This window comes from Bubalus bubalis, chromosome 10 (genome assembly GCF_019923935.1).
Source record: "Bubalus bubalis isolate 160015118507 breed Murrah chromosome 10, NDDB_SH_1, whole genome shotgun sequence".
Classification (NCBI taxonomy): domain Eukaryota; kingdom Metazoa; phylum Chordata; class Mammalia; order Artiodactyla; family Bovidae; genus Bubalus; species Bubalus bubalis.
This window is the reverse complement of record NC_059166.1, coordinates 94718171-94734207: the sequence shown is the minus strand read 5'-3', so window position 1 is coordinate 94734207 and position 16037 is coordinate 94718171. Positions and strand designations below refer to the sequence as shown.

At 43.5% G+C, this 16037-nt stretch overlaps 1 protein-coding gene across 1 annotated transcript in view; it reads right to left on the bottom strand.

Annotated features, from left to right (window-relative positions):
• COL9A1 (collagen type IX alpha 1 chain) overlaps window positions 1–16037 on the bottom strand; it is a 90449-nt gene that overhangs the window by 53710 nt on the left and 20702 nt on the right. The window contains exons 7-13 of the mRNA XM_044924570.2: window positions 10966–11049; window positions 10325–10501; window positions 8898–8972; window positions 8589–8624; window positions 8394–8456; window positions 2389–2442; window positions 2086–2121 (exon numbers count right to left, since the gene is read on the bottom strand). Coding sequence (XP_044780505.2) covers window positions 2086–2121; window positions 2389–2442; window positions 8394–8456; window positions 8589–8624; window positions 8898–8972; window positions 10325–10501; window positions 10966–11049 — 525 coding nt within the window. The remainder of the gene's footprint in view (window positions 1–2085; window positions 2122–2388; window positions 2443–8393; window positions 8457–8588; window positions 8625–8897; window positions 8973–10324; window positions 10502–10965; window positions 11050–16037) is intronic.

Sequence of the window (16037 nt, the reverse complement as noted above, 5' to 3'; positions counted from 1 at the left end):
TTTCACATTCCTTCCCACTTTAGTTTATTACAAAATAGTGAACATGTGCTATACCGTAGGTCCTTGTTGTTTATCTATTTTATATGCAGTAGTTTCTATTTGTTGGAGAAGGCAATAGCACCCCACTCCAGTACTTTTGCTTGGAAAATCCCATGGACGGAGGAGCCTGGTGGGCTGCCGTCTATGGGGTTGCACAGAGTCAGACACAACTGAAGTGACTTCACTTTCACTTTTCACTTTCATGCATTGGAGAAGGAAATGGCAACCCACTCCAGTGTTCTTGCCTGGAGAATCCCAGGGACGGGGGAGCCTGGTGGGCTGCTGTCTATGGGGTCGCACAGAGTCGGACACAACTGAAGTACTTAGCAGCAGCAGCAGCAGCAGTTTCTATTTGTTAATCCCAAATTCCTAATTTATCCCTCCCTTCCTTTCCTCTTTTGTAACCACAAGCTTGTTTTCTATGCCTGTGAGTCTATTTCTGTTTTGTAAAGAAGTTCACTTGGAGCATATTTTAGCTTCCACATAGAAATGATATCATTTGTCGTGTTTTATAAGAAACCGACATTAAAAGTAAGACAACATTGCTATAAAATTTATAACAAATTCCAATTTGGAATTTGGAAATTGCCCAAACATTTAGCACAGAGAGGAAGGGGAGAACCAAAGTGTTTAGGAACACATCCCTTGACAGGTAAGGCTATGTGTCCAGACACCAAATCTAGTAGAAATGGAAAACAAAACGGTGTCACTTCTGAAATGACCTCCAGTGGGATCCTCATTTATGCTGAATTTTATTTTAAAACCAGTCATTCTGTCTCCCACTCCCTTACATTTACTATCTCTTGAGCAACATCAAACTGTGCGTAACCAGGGATTGAAACCATGCCTTATGCAGCCTCCAAGCCTCAATTCCAAGCACAGGGCCCAGCACACAAGGAGCTCTGACTCTGTGCTGGTTGAATTTAATAAAACTGAGCACCGCTGCCTTCAGGCTCAGTCTCCCAGCCTTGGGCCTCCTCACCATTCTCTCCCCTCTGTGGGCTTGAATCCCTCATATGCACAGTTGTCTCTGACACCATATTCCTGACAGCTTGTACTTTCAGACTTCGTATTTTCTAGACAGAAATATCTAAGATAGACTTAGATATTTTCTAAAATATCCATCCATATATGAAGCATCCAGGGGAATCACATCCTCTGATAATGATGCTATTATTTCTAATTATTTAGGCAGCCACAACAAGCATGAATTTCACACGAGCAATATGTTTCAATGGTAAATGGGGAGTTTTCAAGGCATTCTTTGAAAAATTACTTCTATTTGAACATTATAATATGTGGATCAATGTGGGAAATAAATGTTATGCTTGAAGATACCAAAGTAATCAATAAGTTATTTCATTATCAAGAGACCTAGAGATTTGATGGATTTTTTAAAAGGCATCTCTATAAGATGCTGAGCTCTGAGTTAAAAATGTGGGAGGAAAGCCAGCAAACTCTTCACCTCTGAAAATAGACTTATAATGGAAAAGATGAAATATGGCAAAGGAAGCAGTGCAAATAGAAAACAAAGAGGAAAAACACAGATTAATAGCAAGAACAAAAAAGGAATGAAGAACAAATAGAAAAAAAAAAACCAGCAGGCTGAGAATCCAGTTCTCCTCTGGCTAGAAATAACACAAGTCTGGTGGATTGTGCAATGTGGAAAAAGACTCGCCAGGGAAGCAGGTGGGTGATAACATGGCTGGTATTTCATTAGACATAAAACCAGTTGTGAAGAAAGTGGCGTGATGCCGAGGTCTAAACACCAAATACTCAGATTTGCTGCTGTTACATGAGATACAGTTTCCATCAATGGGAACAGAGAGGGAGTAATTTCCATTGGTAAATGCCACCTGCAAACAGATGTACGTATTTTACACCATACATTCCAATTGCTCTGAAATTTTCTACTCATAGTCAGAATGCTTGTCATAGCAGATAGCCATATCTCTTTGTGATGTATATTATGTAGAAAACTAAATTAAAAAATTTCACAATGGCAGAACTTTACCTAAAGGCAGACTATAAATCACATTTACTTACTGGAAATCCACGAGGTCCTGGCACACCAGGTTCTCCCTAAAAATAAAAATAGCTCCATTGTACTTAGCTTTTTTAGCATGAGTATGTAAGTATGCAAACTTCATAAATATTAAAATCATTAAAACACTCCATCTTACTGTTTGAATGCAATTTAGTTCAACTGTTATAAAACATGATTTTGGTTGAACAAGTGTATTTCAGCCACTTCACAACTAATCTGTTAACTGATTTGGAAACACTACAATAAAATTATGCTTCCGCATTTAATTGATACCAGCAATTAGTACCAGGTGGCTAACTTACTTTTTGTCCTCTTGGTCCAACAGAGCCGGGGGATCCATCAGGACCTGTTAATCCCTAACAAAGCAAGATGGTATTAGAACTAATACAACATTCTTAGGCAAGCCAGTAAGTGGATAATTCCATTTTATTTATTAATTACATGCAGGATAGTTTACCTACGTATGGTGCAAGTCTTTATAAAGAAAAACCTTTCTATATTCCCACTCAAAGGTAATGTCTGACATTACATCTGACTGTTATAGTTACTTTCTGTTAATAAATTGTATCCTGTTCATAACTTCCTACTAAATGCACTGTTTATCACAGGATTTGATAATTTAGTATTTTTTGTCTCCGCTTTGAAAAAATGGGAAGTAATAATTACAGTGTTCTAATAGGTAAGTCTAATGGGACAACTCCAATACTTTTGCCACCCAATGCGAAGATGCAAAGAGCTGACTCATTGGAAAAGACCCTGATGCTGGGAAAGATTGAAGGCAGGAGGAGAAGGGGATGGCAGAGGATGAGGTGGTTGGATGGCATCACTGACACAATGGACGTGAGTTTGAGTAAACTCTGGGAGTTGGTGATGGACAGGGAAGCCTGACGTGCTGCGCAGTCCATGGGGTTGCAAAGAGTCGGACACGACTGAGTGACAGAACTGAACTGAACTGAATGGGACAACAGGACTTGGCTTTGCCATTAGCCATGTTATGCATCTCTTGAGTTCATTTATAAAGCAAAATGCTTTATATATGTATGTCTCTGTAGCTCTCAATAACATCTTGAGAGTTAAAATGTTCCTTCAATAGTGATTAAAACTAATCAATCTCATTGTTGCCTTTTAGCTACCTAAAGCCCCTCAGTTATCTCCTAGCAATGACAACTGCTTATGGAAAACATTAACTTTTAAAGTTGAATCATTTGAGAGTATGTTTCTAGGTTATCTCTTTTAGTGAAATAGCTACAATTAAATATACATTTTCATGTGTGCCACTCAGTATGTAGACTCTAAGTCCATTACTGTAAAACACTTTTATAACATCACATGTAATGCTAAAGTAGTTATTCAAGCATCACTTCCAACCATTTTATCATCATCCTAATATAAAATAGATATCAAACCATGATAATACTACATGTATATCTTAATTTCCACATTGGATGAAGACACATTTTTATCTTTTTAGTTTTTCCTTTATTTTAGATGTCATTTATAATACAATATTGAAATTATACCCTACAAAATACAATTATATGTACCTATATATGTAAATATATACATACATTATGCACATACACATATACACATGTATATAGAAATAACTTGTAAAATCTATTAGCAAGACTTTGAAAAAAATTAAAATGATATTGAGGAATTCCTTGAAAATATGTAAGTCTGACTTAAAAATGAATCACCAAAGTGCATATTTAATCTGTCAGTCTGCATAAATATCAATAAAATGCATTCATGTAACTTATATAGAAAACTATTTCACCAGCCACCATTTTTACATTTCTCTGCATCAATTAATTTCCTTCGTAACTCCAAAGACTGAATCAAAGGAAATAGAAAAGAGTGAGTTGACAAAATTCATTATTGGAAATTTACCAAAGAAGAAAGCTATTAAACACACATGGAAGGATTTTTGACAGACTTTGATTTTCAGTCTCTCTAGTACAATTACAATGCTCTAACTTGGGAACAGGCCTTAACATCTTAGTTGCTGAGCACTTGTGGTAATGGAACACTGGCTTCTGTATGTGAGCAAATAAACCATACCCCAGGAGCTCTCTGTAAATACATATGGCACAAGGGTTTTATAAACCTCAGGGCAGGTCTGACTAAAGGGACTTCCAATGCCCACTTCACGCATATACCCTCCAAGACCCGTCCTGGTCAGTTCCCACACACACTGCCAACTAACCACCTTTACTCAGGAGCTAAAACCACTGGCAAAGTTGGAGGGCAGTAGCTACTACATACCCACTCCAGTATTCTTGCCTGGAGAACCCCAGGGACAGAGGAGCCTACTGGGCTGCCCTCTCTGGGGTCGCACAGAGTCGGACACGACTGAGGCGACTTAGCAGCAGCAGCAGCAGCTACTACATAAGGCAGAACTTCAGCTACATAATAAAGAAGCAGAGTGGCTGAATAACCTGGAGGCTGCTTCCAGATACTCCTTGTCTCAACTGTCTTCCATAAGACATGGTAGATCAGATCAGATCAGATCAGTCGCTCAGCCGTGTCCGACTCTTTGCGACCCCATGAATCGCAGCACGCCAGACATGGTAAACCACATCTAATCACAAGGAGGCCGTGAGTTAATGAAAATGTATTCTGGCGTCCAATCTAGTGAACTGTGTTGTGGCACAGCCATGCATTAAAGCATAGGCTCTGTGAGGACAGGACTCCATGTCCATTACAATCTGAGCACACTGCCCGAGCATCTAACACACGCAGCACAGAAGATTACAGAAGGCTACTGAACAGGAGATGTGGGCTAGCCTACTGGGTGGAGGGATTTCACACCTGTCGCTCCACATCATCTTTATTTTTAGTTCAAATCCCAGCTCTGCCACTTAGTACTAGGCCACTATAGGCAAGTTACTCAACTGCATAGAGCCTCAGTTTCCTAATCTGTAAAACGGGTATAATGTTAATATCTATCTCACATGGCAACTTTGAAGATTTACTGGGATAGTGTACACAGAGTGTTTACAACCATGCCTGGAACAGCAGATGCTAAGTAAATGTTAGCTTTTCTTATTATTATCATTATTATGTAGTCAGATTATCCTAGAAGCTAATGAAGTAACATTTCCTGCTCTCTGGGAGCTTAAAATCTCATTCAGAAGAGATTCTGAAAAAAAAAAAAAAAAAAAACAAGCAAAAAATCTGGGTATTAACCACAGGCACTGTGCTTCACAGCCCCCTCACATTTCTCTGATGCCTAACTATTTCCCCTTACACTGCCTTTCAGAATAACTTCTTTATTACTCACTATCCTAATCATATAACATCACAGATAATAGTTGTAATACATTCAGAGGATGTTCTAATCTCTCTCCTATAAAATAGCGTAACTGAACTATAACTCATGTACTTAATTCTAATTCCTCTTTTCTGTATCTTAGACAGATGCTATAAGAATGGAAAAAAAATACTCTTTTAGAGCTCTTAGAGCTCACTAAGCATGCCACAACATAAGTGCCTGTAAGAGTATAAGTTATTAATGATAACAGCACAGTTGTCCTTTGAGTACAGAGCTTGCAACCAAGCTTGGATTTCTTTAATGTTATGTGTCTATAAGGGAAAAGAATCAACTTAAACTAAAGAAAAGAAGAGTTTTATATGTATGTAAGTCTCTCACAACTTCCATTTACAAACATATGCATAAAACTCCAATTTGCAATCATTCTTATCTGTCAAAGAAGTGACAGAGGAATATATTGCCAGTGGCAGAAAAAATTGCTTTCATATTAATGTTTATGAAGATAAGGTTCTATACGGGATAAAATTAAAGGCCACTGTATTCTGAAATTTCCCACTGCTGCTTGGCAAAGCAAGCAGCCCTCACTATTAATTTCCTTCCAGCATTCCACCACTCGGTTCAGGAGACCCAAGCCATAATCCTACAAGACTAGCTGCCATGACTCATTTACCTTTTCTGTCAAAAATCCACTTAATTCAGGATAATAACCTTTAAGCCGTATTCTTTTCAGATTCTTCCAAACAAAACATCTGATTAACCATGTGTTAACACTACCAAAAAATGCAGCATGTTTGTGACTGCACTTTAAAAGAAGTTCTACACAAATGCACATTAGTATAGTTAATTTTTTGCTTAGTTCTAAGAAATGTCTAAAATACTGGCACATGCATGAACTTCTTACTTTTTTCTCTCCTTCCTTTTTCTTTTTTCTTTTTCTGTTGCTTTTCTCTGCCATCCCAGAAAATTGATTAAATGCCCTTATCAGTTTCTCCCTGAGGATCTTACAGAGCCAAAGTTCTATGATGTAAGAAACCTTACTATTTTACACCTTTTAACTTTGGAAATCTTATTTGGAAATGGAAATCTATGCTATGATACTGCAGTTATAAACAACATAAAAAAGTACTAGCAATTATTAGTTACATTGTACTTCTAAAGACTTTGAAGAATTTTCTTTTTTATCCTATTTCTGTTTAAGCGTGGAAACTATAAAGTAAAACCAGGCATTGTCTTTATGATTTTATGGTACTAGAGGAAGAAGAATTTGTTGAGCCTGCTACAAAAGCACCATGAAACCCAGACACAGACAAGTCTAGTCCTTTGTCTGAAATTATTCAACTCAATCGTAAGACAAGACTTCAGGTCATTCATTTATGTTTCAACCATGCCAAAAATTAATAATAATAATAATAAAGTCATTTAATCATCCATTTTCTTTTCACATAAAACAAGGTCCAAGGTTGAAAGGAATGCAGAAATAAACCTAACCTACTGGTTTATTTGCATTCATCAGACTTTTTTATTTGGATGCAACAGTTCCAACTAATTCACTGTGTTTCAAAGAGATGTTTGATAGCAAACAAGTTATATAATTTCTGTTCATATTTTGCAAATATTGGGCTGATATTCAGTTTGCGTTATCCAAACATTAGTCCCTAGTGACCTCATGCACTGCCACTTTGCCTACATAGGAAGTTCAAACTAGGATCTTTTAAGTATAAAACAAAGTCAGTCTGCTAAAGCAATGAATTGTTGTTGTGTTGCTGTTTAGTCCCTAGCATAGACAAATATCCCCATTATACTAATCTTGATAAAGAAAGCACATCTTAATAACCACTAACATCTAGCTCTTTTTCTTTTTCTCAAAATGAAGACTCTGTCTTAAACTCTAGCCAAAAGTTCTCAGAATCTATAATCATAGGTTTTCAAGGGCTTTGATTTAGAAAAGTCTTTAGTTTGGGGAAATCATATAAGTTGGTAACTTGAAACATAACTTGCGGAATCCAGCACTGTCTGTTTTCTGAGAGCAGAGGTCCAGGTATCACTTTACTTTGTATCCCAGCCGGAAAGTCAAGGAGTAGCCCTCAGTAAACTCTCAACAGTCCAGTGTAGGGAGAGAGGAGATGAGAGCCCTGAAGTCCTTTTCCCTGAAGAAATGTTAACTAGTGTCGGGTTTACCACACAGCTCAGCATCTGAGCTTGCCTCCCATGGCGGGAGGCAGGTGTGTGACTGGGTATGTTGGGGGGCGGCTGCTGGTTCCCCGGCTTCAAGCAACCCTAGTCAGCTTGTTTCTGTCAGTAACTGTGAACCAAGGAAACGCTGGAGGAAAGACAGAGAGCTAGGTTTGGGTTTTTTTTTTGTTTTTTTTACTTACATTCTAGAAACCATCAAGTCCGAGTCTTCTGAGCTGGATTTCTCTAGATTTTTTTTTTTAATTGGAGGCTAATTACAATACTGCAGCTTTTTTTGCCATCCAGTGACATGAATCAGCCGTGGGTGCACATGTGTCCGCGTGCCCCGTGTCCAGTGTAGGACCAGCCCCACCCCACTCTCCCGCCCCGGGCAGGCTCTCCCCCAGCCTTTCTCTGGTCTCTTCCTCGGGGCTTAGGGGGACTCTGTCCCTCCCCTGCCTGCAGGCCCTTTCCCTAAACTCACTTAGTGAGTGCCGGGGAAAGGACAAGAGCGAAGCCCCAGCACCCCCCAATGGGGTGAGTGGGGAGTAGCCGCTGAGAGGCAGAAACGGGTACCCACCGCTGCTCCCAGAGCAGAGAGGAGGACAGGCCAGTGCTGCGCTCCTCGGGGCCCCTCCACGCTCCGCAGACGCTCGCGCAGAAACCGCGTTTCAGCGCCGAGCCCGAGGGCACCGCCACGATCAGAGCCAGTCTCGCTTTAGCTTGGACCACAACCGCCTGCACGCTGCTCTCTCTCTCTCTCTCTCTCTCTCTCTCTCCGCCCCCCCCCCCCCCCCCCCCCGCCACACACACACACACACTGGGCCTGGCTTCACGCCCCCAGCACCCACTACTCACGTCGGCACCCGGTGTGCCAGGCTTGCCTGGAGCTCCTGGTTTCCCCGGCTCTCCAGGGGGACCCTGGCAGGGAGGGGGAGAGGAGGGGGGAGAAAATGGGGCAAAGTTGAGCCTCATCGGATGCAGTGTGGTCTGCAGACCACATTGGATGGAAGGAAGGAAGGAAGTGGAGAGCCAAAGCGCTGATGTACTTACCGGGGGGCCCGGAGGACCCTTCGGACCGCGATCACCCTGGAAGGCAAGAGGGAAAGCAGGGCAGTGGGTGAGTGGAGGGTGCTGGGGCCCCTCCGGGACAGGGACAGGACAGGTGGTACGGAGCTGTGATCAACCTCCAGGGGCCACGGGACGCAGGACCGCCTCCCTCCGCAGTCCTCAGGCGTCTAGGCCCCACTCCCAGCCCTCATCCACGTCCCATCCCGCCTCTGGGTAGGGGGCTTCGGGACCTCTGGAAAAAACCCACCCGGGCCGCTGGGAGAGGAGCAGGGGCTGGAGGTGGGCACTTACGTCGATGCCGTCGATGCCCGGGACTCCAGGGGGACCCGGCGGCCCCGGAGGACCCTGCTCACCTGGGGGGCCCCTCTGACAAAAGAGCACACGCGGGTTAGGGGGGCACGGGGAGCAAGCACAAGAAGGTGGGCCCGAGCCCGCCGCCTCCCCGCAAAGACAGTGCTTCGTGGAGGCCGGGTTCAAGCCCAGCGTAACACGCGTAGACCAGACTTCCAAGGAACCGCGGTTGCTTCCCCTCCTCGAGGTTCTGAACGAGGCTGACAGTGAGGTGAGAGCAGAATCTGGGCCCCCAGAGTGGGGTCCTCCCGTCTATGGAGCTTTCAACCCAACGGGTTTTGTGGGGAAGAGGGGGCCTCTTACTCATGGGGTTGGATCATGAAGATGGTGATCACTGAATTCCTGAATTTAATCAGGAAATGCAGGTCAGCCTTTTGGATAAAGTGAGGCAGCTCAGAACCGAGGCGCGCCACCCCAGATCAACTCCAGGATGGTTTTGTAGATCTGTCTGCGTTCAGAAGAAAACTGGGGGGCCCTCTTAGGGAGAGACAGGCGAGGCCGAGAAACCCGGCGAGGGCCCGGCCTCTCTTCAGATCCTCCTCTGCGAGGATGTCTATGCACCTCGCTTCAGAAAGACGCCAAATTTCAGGCCAACCCCCGGTTGTGACCCCTTTTATCTGTTGCAAATAGCTCCGCTTTGATGGCGCTCGACGGAAGGCTGGCCTCTAAAAGTTTGGACGCGTTTTAGGAAATGTGGGAATTTTAGGTTTTTTCTCTTCTGAATTGAAAAAAAAAAAAAAGGCTTCTTTCATCAGGAAATCTTGGTTTTTCTAAACTCCCGGTGACCAGACAGGTTACAATGGGGTCTTTGTAAGTGAAACCTCAAACGGCGCCGCCCCCCCCCCCCCCCCCCCCCCTGCCCAGTGCAGCCGAAATTCCGAGGTGAGCCCGGGCCGCCGAGTCCACGCAGGCGGGATACGGGCTTGCCTGGTATCACGCCTCTCCCGGGCCGGGCCGCCCGGGACCAGGGGCGGGGAGGGGACGGAGGGAGGAGGGAAGCACGGCTGAAAATTAAAGCCCCGGCCTCCATCCTCCTCGGGCCTCTGCGGCCCGAGCCTGCAGTGTGGGGCCCGGTCGGTGAGGGGGCGCCCGTTCTCGGAACCTCGGGGTGTCCCCTCGGGCCCCCGCCTCCCACGTTGCTCGCTGCAGATGCATGGCCCGAGGATGCACGGAGCCGCGCGGCCCGCGGGATGCTCCGCATCTCCGCGCGCTTTCCCCGACGGAGGCACCCCCGCCTCGCCCTGCGAGCACTTGGAAAACGCCAGGGCTTCTTGCCCCGGGCTTACCTGGTCGATGGTCTGGAGGAAAGAAGAGAAGAGGGGGGAGACAGTGAGAAGGCTGCCCCCCTAAACCCGCGCACAACTTACTTGAGCCGCGCACAAGCAGAGCCCCGACAGCAGCAGTCGTAGCCCGAGGGCCCCGTGGCGCGACGCCGCCCAAGCCATGCCCGCCGAGCGCGCAGTGGCGCTTGTCCCCGCCAAGAGCGCCCCCGGGAGCCGGGGATGCGAGGGGGCGCCGGCCCAGGAGGCGTGAGTTCCTCCTGTTTATGAACGGCCCCGGAGAGGGTCCCGGGGATTGGAGGAGAGCTGGCGGTCCAGAGGACGGATAGAATGACAACAGTCCCCCTTAACCCTTTCCCCGCCTCCGCCCCACCCGCCCCTGGGGACCTCTCGAGGTTCCCAGAGTCTTCTCAGGTGGCCTGTGTGCCACCGAGGGCTTGAGTAGTCGACGGGCATTTTCCTGGAGAGAGGCTGAGGGGTGAGGGGTCCGGGGGCTGGGGAGGGTCGTAAGCCACCCAAGCTGGGTCCATACCCCTTCCGCCGCCCTCCTCCCCCGTGCAAGTGGTTTCTACCCGTCAGACTGTGGGTGGGACCCGCGCTTCTTCAATATCTGGCCTGTGCAGCAAAAGCCTGGACTCAGACAAACAGTGAGGACGGGGAGAGTTTGCGGCGGTGTAGAGAGGTAAGCTGGCTGCCAAGTGGCCTTTGCAGGTAGTCTAGGGACTCACCGTGATCCTGGCTGGCAGCTCATTGCAAGTTTCTCTCCTGGGTCTCAGGGGGTCACAATGGATCAGCATCCATTGAAGTTCAAACTGGAGAAAGACAGCAGCCAGTCAGTTAGGTCTCTTTGGAGAACAGAAGTGGGTCATTTAAAAGGGAGATGCGATGGTAAATGTGGTCCAACTGTTGAGTCAGGTCATCAATTCATCTCAGCGGACTAGGACTCTTGTTCCTTGAATACAGTTTTTCCAGGAGGAATGGGCTGGAAATCCTTCCCACGTTTCTCCCATCATTGGATGTAGATGACTTAGCTCTGCATTGCTCCAGCAGAGCCCTAGGCAGGAAACCCACCAGGGATATTTACTTCCTATTTCTGTTCCCACCACAACCATCAAGAGGTAGATTCTATTAAACTGAGTCTCAGAGAGAAGCCATAACTGTTCTAGGCACAAGCCAATAAATGTCAGAGTCTGGATGGGAACCGAGGCCTACTGAACTTCACAGAGGACATATTCAATAAGATTTCACTCAGGAAAAGATTAGAAGCAGACAGCAAAGAGGTGGCACCAGGAATGAAATAGAAAAAGGGAACTTGGTCCCTGGGAGAATATACATGATAGATATTGGCCATGGGGTGTCTCTGCCTAAAATGCAAATAAGATCTAGAAGTGGGAGGAATGAGAGAAATCTAAGACTCAGAGAAAAAACAAGAAAATAAAAAATACTTGAACTTTGCATAATACTTACATTTTCATTGGTTGAGGAGAGATAAATTTCCTAGACAACTAAAAGTCAGGTGTCCTGACAGCTTCTTACATTTTAGCAGGTGCTAAGGGAGAGAGAAAAGTAGGATAGGAAAGAAATAGAAAAAAGGAAGAATGGCCAGGTCTGAATCTGAAAGCCTCAGGCGAGAAGGTATAAAAAGATTGGTGTACCCAAGGGAAGTTTGAAAAGAATGAAAGATGAACTCCCTTCCCTTCTACCCACAGAGGAAGGGAAAGTTAAACAAAAGGAGGCTTTGCATTTTATAAAGGGGTGAAAATAAGACATGAAGCTTTGACGTTCCCACGCTGATGCCCCTTCTCATATGATTCTAATTGCCCTGGAGTTCTCCTCTTCCTGTTTTTCTTGTTTCCCTCAACCCTCCCATGCCTTTTCTCCAGAAAATGTGGACAACTAGGAAAATGAATTAATTGGGATGAAAAGAAAGCTAAATCAAGACATATTTTGAGATGGAAAGGTATCTACAAATTGTATGAAAACGATGACAGATCAGTATACACAGTTATGTATTCTTGATGTGAATTATTTTACAATAGCATATTGACATCCTACAAAGGAACTGCGTTCCAAACCACACAGTATCCTGCAGCTAAGGAATCACTTTAATTAAACACTTTATTTTTAATAAGAATAGTCATTTGCTTGGGAGGGATTTTATTTTGGTTCTGTTCTAAACTGCAGTGGAAGCTTTAAAAGGAAGATAAAAGAAAGAATGGACCAGCCTTTCCCTTAATAATTGCTAAACACGAGGCACCACCTCCAGCAGCTCTTGGAGGCCAGTCATATATGGGTAAAGGGGCTCAGAGAGGTTAAATCATTTGCCACAGGTCACATAGCTAGTAAATGTCAGAACTGGAATTCCAAATGTGCCTGACTTGAAAATAAGGTCAGCCTCCCGGAAGAACACATCCTATCTCCAGAATGAAGTATGATTTTTCAAGCAGGTAACCCCAGCACTTAGTGATTGAACATTTGCATTAAAGATGAATAGAAAAGACAGATCTAGAAATATAAACTGCATGAATTTGTTTCCAACAGGTACTAGAAAACTTCAGAACTAGACTAAGAAATTTCCATAAGACGAAAGAATTCCCTATTTGCATGCTTCTTATAGAAATATATCCAGAAACAAAATTTCTGCTGTTGCTCCTCAAATTAGCGGCTGCTTCTATATGCAGTTACATATTCACGTGTATGACAAAATATGACATATAAGAAACGTGATTTTTCTTCCTTAATGACCAGATAAGTATTTTACCAAAATAAGAAAAGGTGTCTCCCCATCCCTAACTCTCAGAATAGAAGAGACCACTCATCAATGTTATTCACTAAGTCCTTGGGAAATTGATACCAAACTGGCATTCACTGTATGCGTGTGATATTTTGATTCTCAAAAAGAATTCATACCTTAAACACCTTGAGAAAGTTTAATTATATGATTAACCAGGAAACCTATATCCGTTGTACAGATAGTTCATTTAAGTTACTTCTTGCAAATGCAAAATAATTCATTAAGCTATTTTCTCAGAAGTGTAATCCTCTCTGGATAAATGGGTACAGCTGTGTAAGTATGCCTGGGGCAGTTGTGATGCAGGATAAAAGGGAATGAAATGGAATTCATCTGTGAATACAGGCGGGTTGTGACAGAGTGCCAGCCAGGTCAGAGGTTTCTGAACACATCTCTGCTTCCACATAACCACCACCTACGCACTATACAATAACTGTTTGGGGGCATGCAATATTAATTCCAATTTCCATGTTAATTATTTTGAAGGCGGATTGGCAGAATGTCCTGGTAAAAGTCACTTTCATTATACATCTAAAACGTTGATTTCCACACATCTCATTTTCAAACCTGCAATCATTCTTCTCTTTGAATACCCATGGATGAAATATGTGTGATAAATATTTTAATTTAGTCTTTTACTTTTGAAGTCCCAGTAGAAGCCAAGCACTAAAGAAATATTCTAGACAAACCACAGATATTTTCCTTTCCACAATGGAATTACAGTATGGGACACTTGAGAAAAAATTCTAGAAGAGAAATAAAAAGTAAAATGTTTTTTATAAATCTCTTAAGCAGAACATAAAGTGCCCTAGGCCAACCTATCCTTCTCAACATAAAATTTTTCTGCATTGTTTCAAGAAAAATAGTTGTGTGAGTGTAAGCTACCTTACACCAGCCCAAATTCATCATTACCCAATTCTTTTCCATAAAAGGTGTAATTCGATTCCCTAAGCTAGAGTAGGGTCCAGAGGACAACACATTAAAACATGGAATTTTGGCCCCAACTCTTAACTCTTATTAGGGCTAGAGATTTTTACTTATTTTTCTAGGCTATCAATAAATATTAATAAAGTACTTAGGCCTTTCATAAAAATTAAATAAAAACTAATAGCAGACAACTATCTTTTCCTCCTGAAAGAGAATTCTAATGACAAACTATGGGACTTAGCTCAATATTAAGGAGAATGGAACAAGGCTTAATTTTTTTTGCAAACTGAATTATTGAATTTTATATACAATGCCTAAAACCTAGCTCTTCAAAGATAAATTCTTAAACATGAGATATGTTTCATTTGTCTGCTGCTGCTGCTGCTGCTAAGTCGCTTCAGTCGTGTCCGACTCTGTGCGACCCCATAGACAGCAGCCCACCAGGTTCCCCTGTCCCTGGGATTCTCCAGGCAAAAACACTGGAGTGGGTTGCCATTTCCTTCTCCAATGCATGAAAGTGAAAAGTGAAAGTGAAGTCGCTCAGTCGTGTCTGACTCTTCGCGACCCCATGGACTGCAGCGTACCAGGCTCCTCTGTCCATGGAATTTTCCAGGCAAGAGTACTGGAGTGGGGGTGCCATTGCCTTCTAGACAGTACAAAAAAGGTTTAAAAAAATTACTTAAATTCACAGATTTCATGCTGCTTTTTAGTTAATGAAGAAATACTGGTTTCTGCCATCATAAGGGGTGAAGCTTCCTGGCAACTGAGCAGGAGGCTCTGAGTTGCCACGAAATCGAAAATCCCCCTAAGTCTATGTAGATTAGGCCGTGCAGTTCCAGACATAGTGCTGGAATGTGGTTAAATATGTTTTACATTTGCTCATTTTTAACTCAACATATCTTCATATAACACATTCATATGCTTCACATTCTTCACTATGGAAGACACAAAAACATTTAGTCTATAGGACACTAACTAAGCTGAAAAGCGCTTTGACAATAAATACAAAGATGAGAAAGATATATTTCTGGCTAAAGCCATCAACAAGGCGGGGGGTCATATAATCTGGAATACTTGAGTAGGGACCTAAAGGGCATGTAAGGTTTTCCTAAGCAGAGATCAGGAAGGTGAAGGAGGTGACAATAATTAGGCACAAGGAAAGTTACGCAGAGAGAAGGGACAGACTCGCTGTAGCAAAGAATTTTCCCCCTTGAATTCTAAGGAAAATAATTTGAATATTATTGAGTAGATAATTACAGGATTGTCATCAAAGATTTTTTGCTATAGGGATGAGATGAGGGAAGTGAAGTCACTCAGTCGCGTCCGACTCTTTGCGACCCCATGGACTGTAGCCTGCAAGGCCCCTCTGTCCTTGGGATTTTTCAGGCAATAGTACTGGAGTGGATTGCCATAGAAGGGCATTTGAGGAAGATGATGTGGTAATAAATGCTGGTCCTTTGAGGCCTAAGGTGGTTACCGTAGCAGAGTAACAAGAAGAGTTGCACTCTGAGTTCTGGCGAGGTGTCCTGCGTATCCTCCTTTTGTGCTACATGCCCCTTCAGCTACCATCTTGTTTCCTGCTCCCCTTCATACAGAGCTCAAAAGAGTGGTCCATGTTCATTGCTTCCAATTCCTCTCCCTTCCATTCTCTCTTCAACCCTTTCTGACTGGGCTTTCACTCCCAATACTCCAGTGGATCTTTCCTCAAGATCAGCTCCATTGGTTTCTAAATCCAGTGGTTAACTGTAAGTCCTCATCTTATTTGTCCCATCTACAGCATTTGAATGAGTTGACCTTTCTATTCTCCCTGGAATACTATTTTCCACCAACTTTCCAAGTACCACAACATCCTGGCTGTCTCCTCCACCAGGGGCTGCTCGTATTGGGCTCTTGACAGAATCATCCTCACCTCAGTAAATTCTAAATGTTGGTCGTTTTGGGCCTCAACTTTAGAGTCTCTCTATTACACTCAACTCTCATTTGGTCCATGGCTTTAAATACATATATACTTACAGCCCCCAGAGTTCTATTCCCTGCTGGACCTATCTCTTGAACTCCAGAACATATCTAACTACCTGCTCA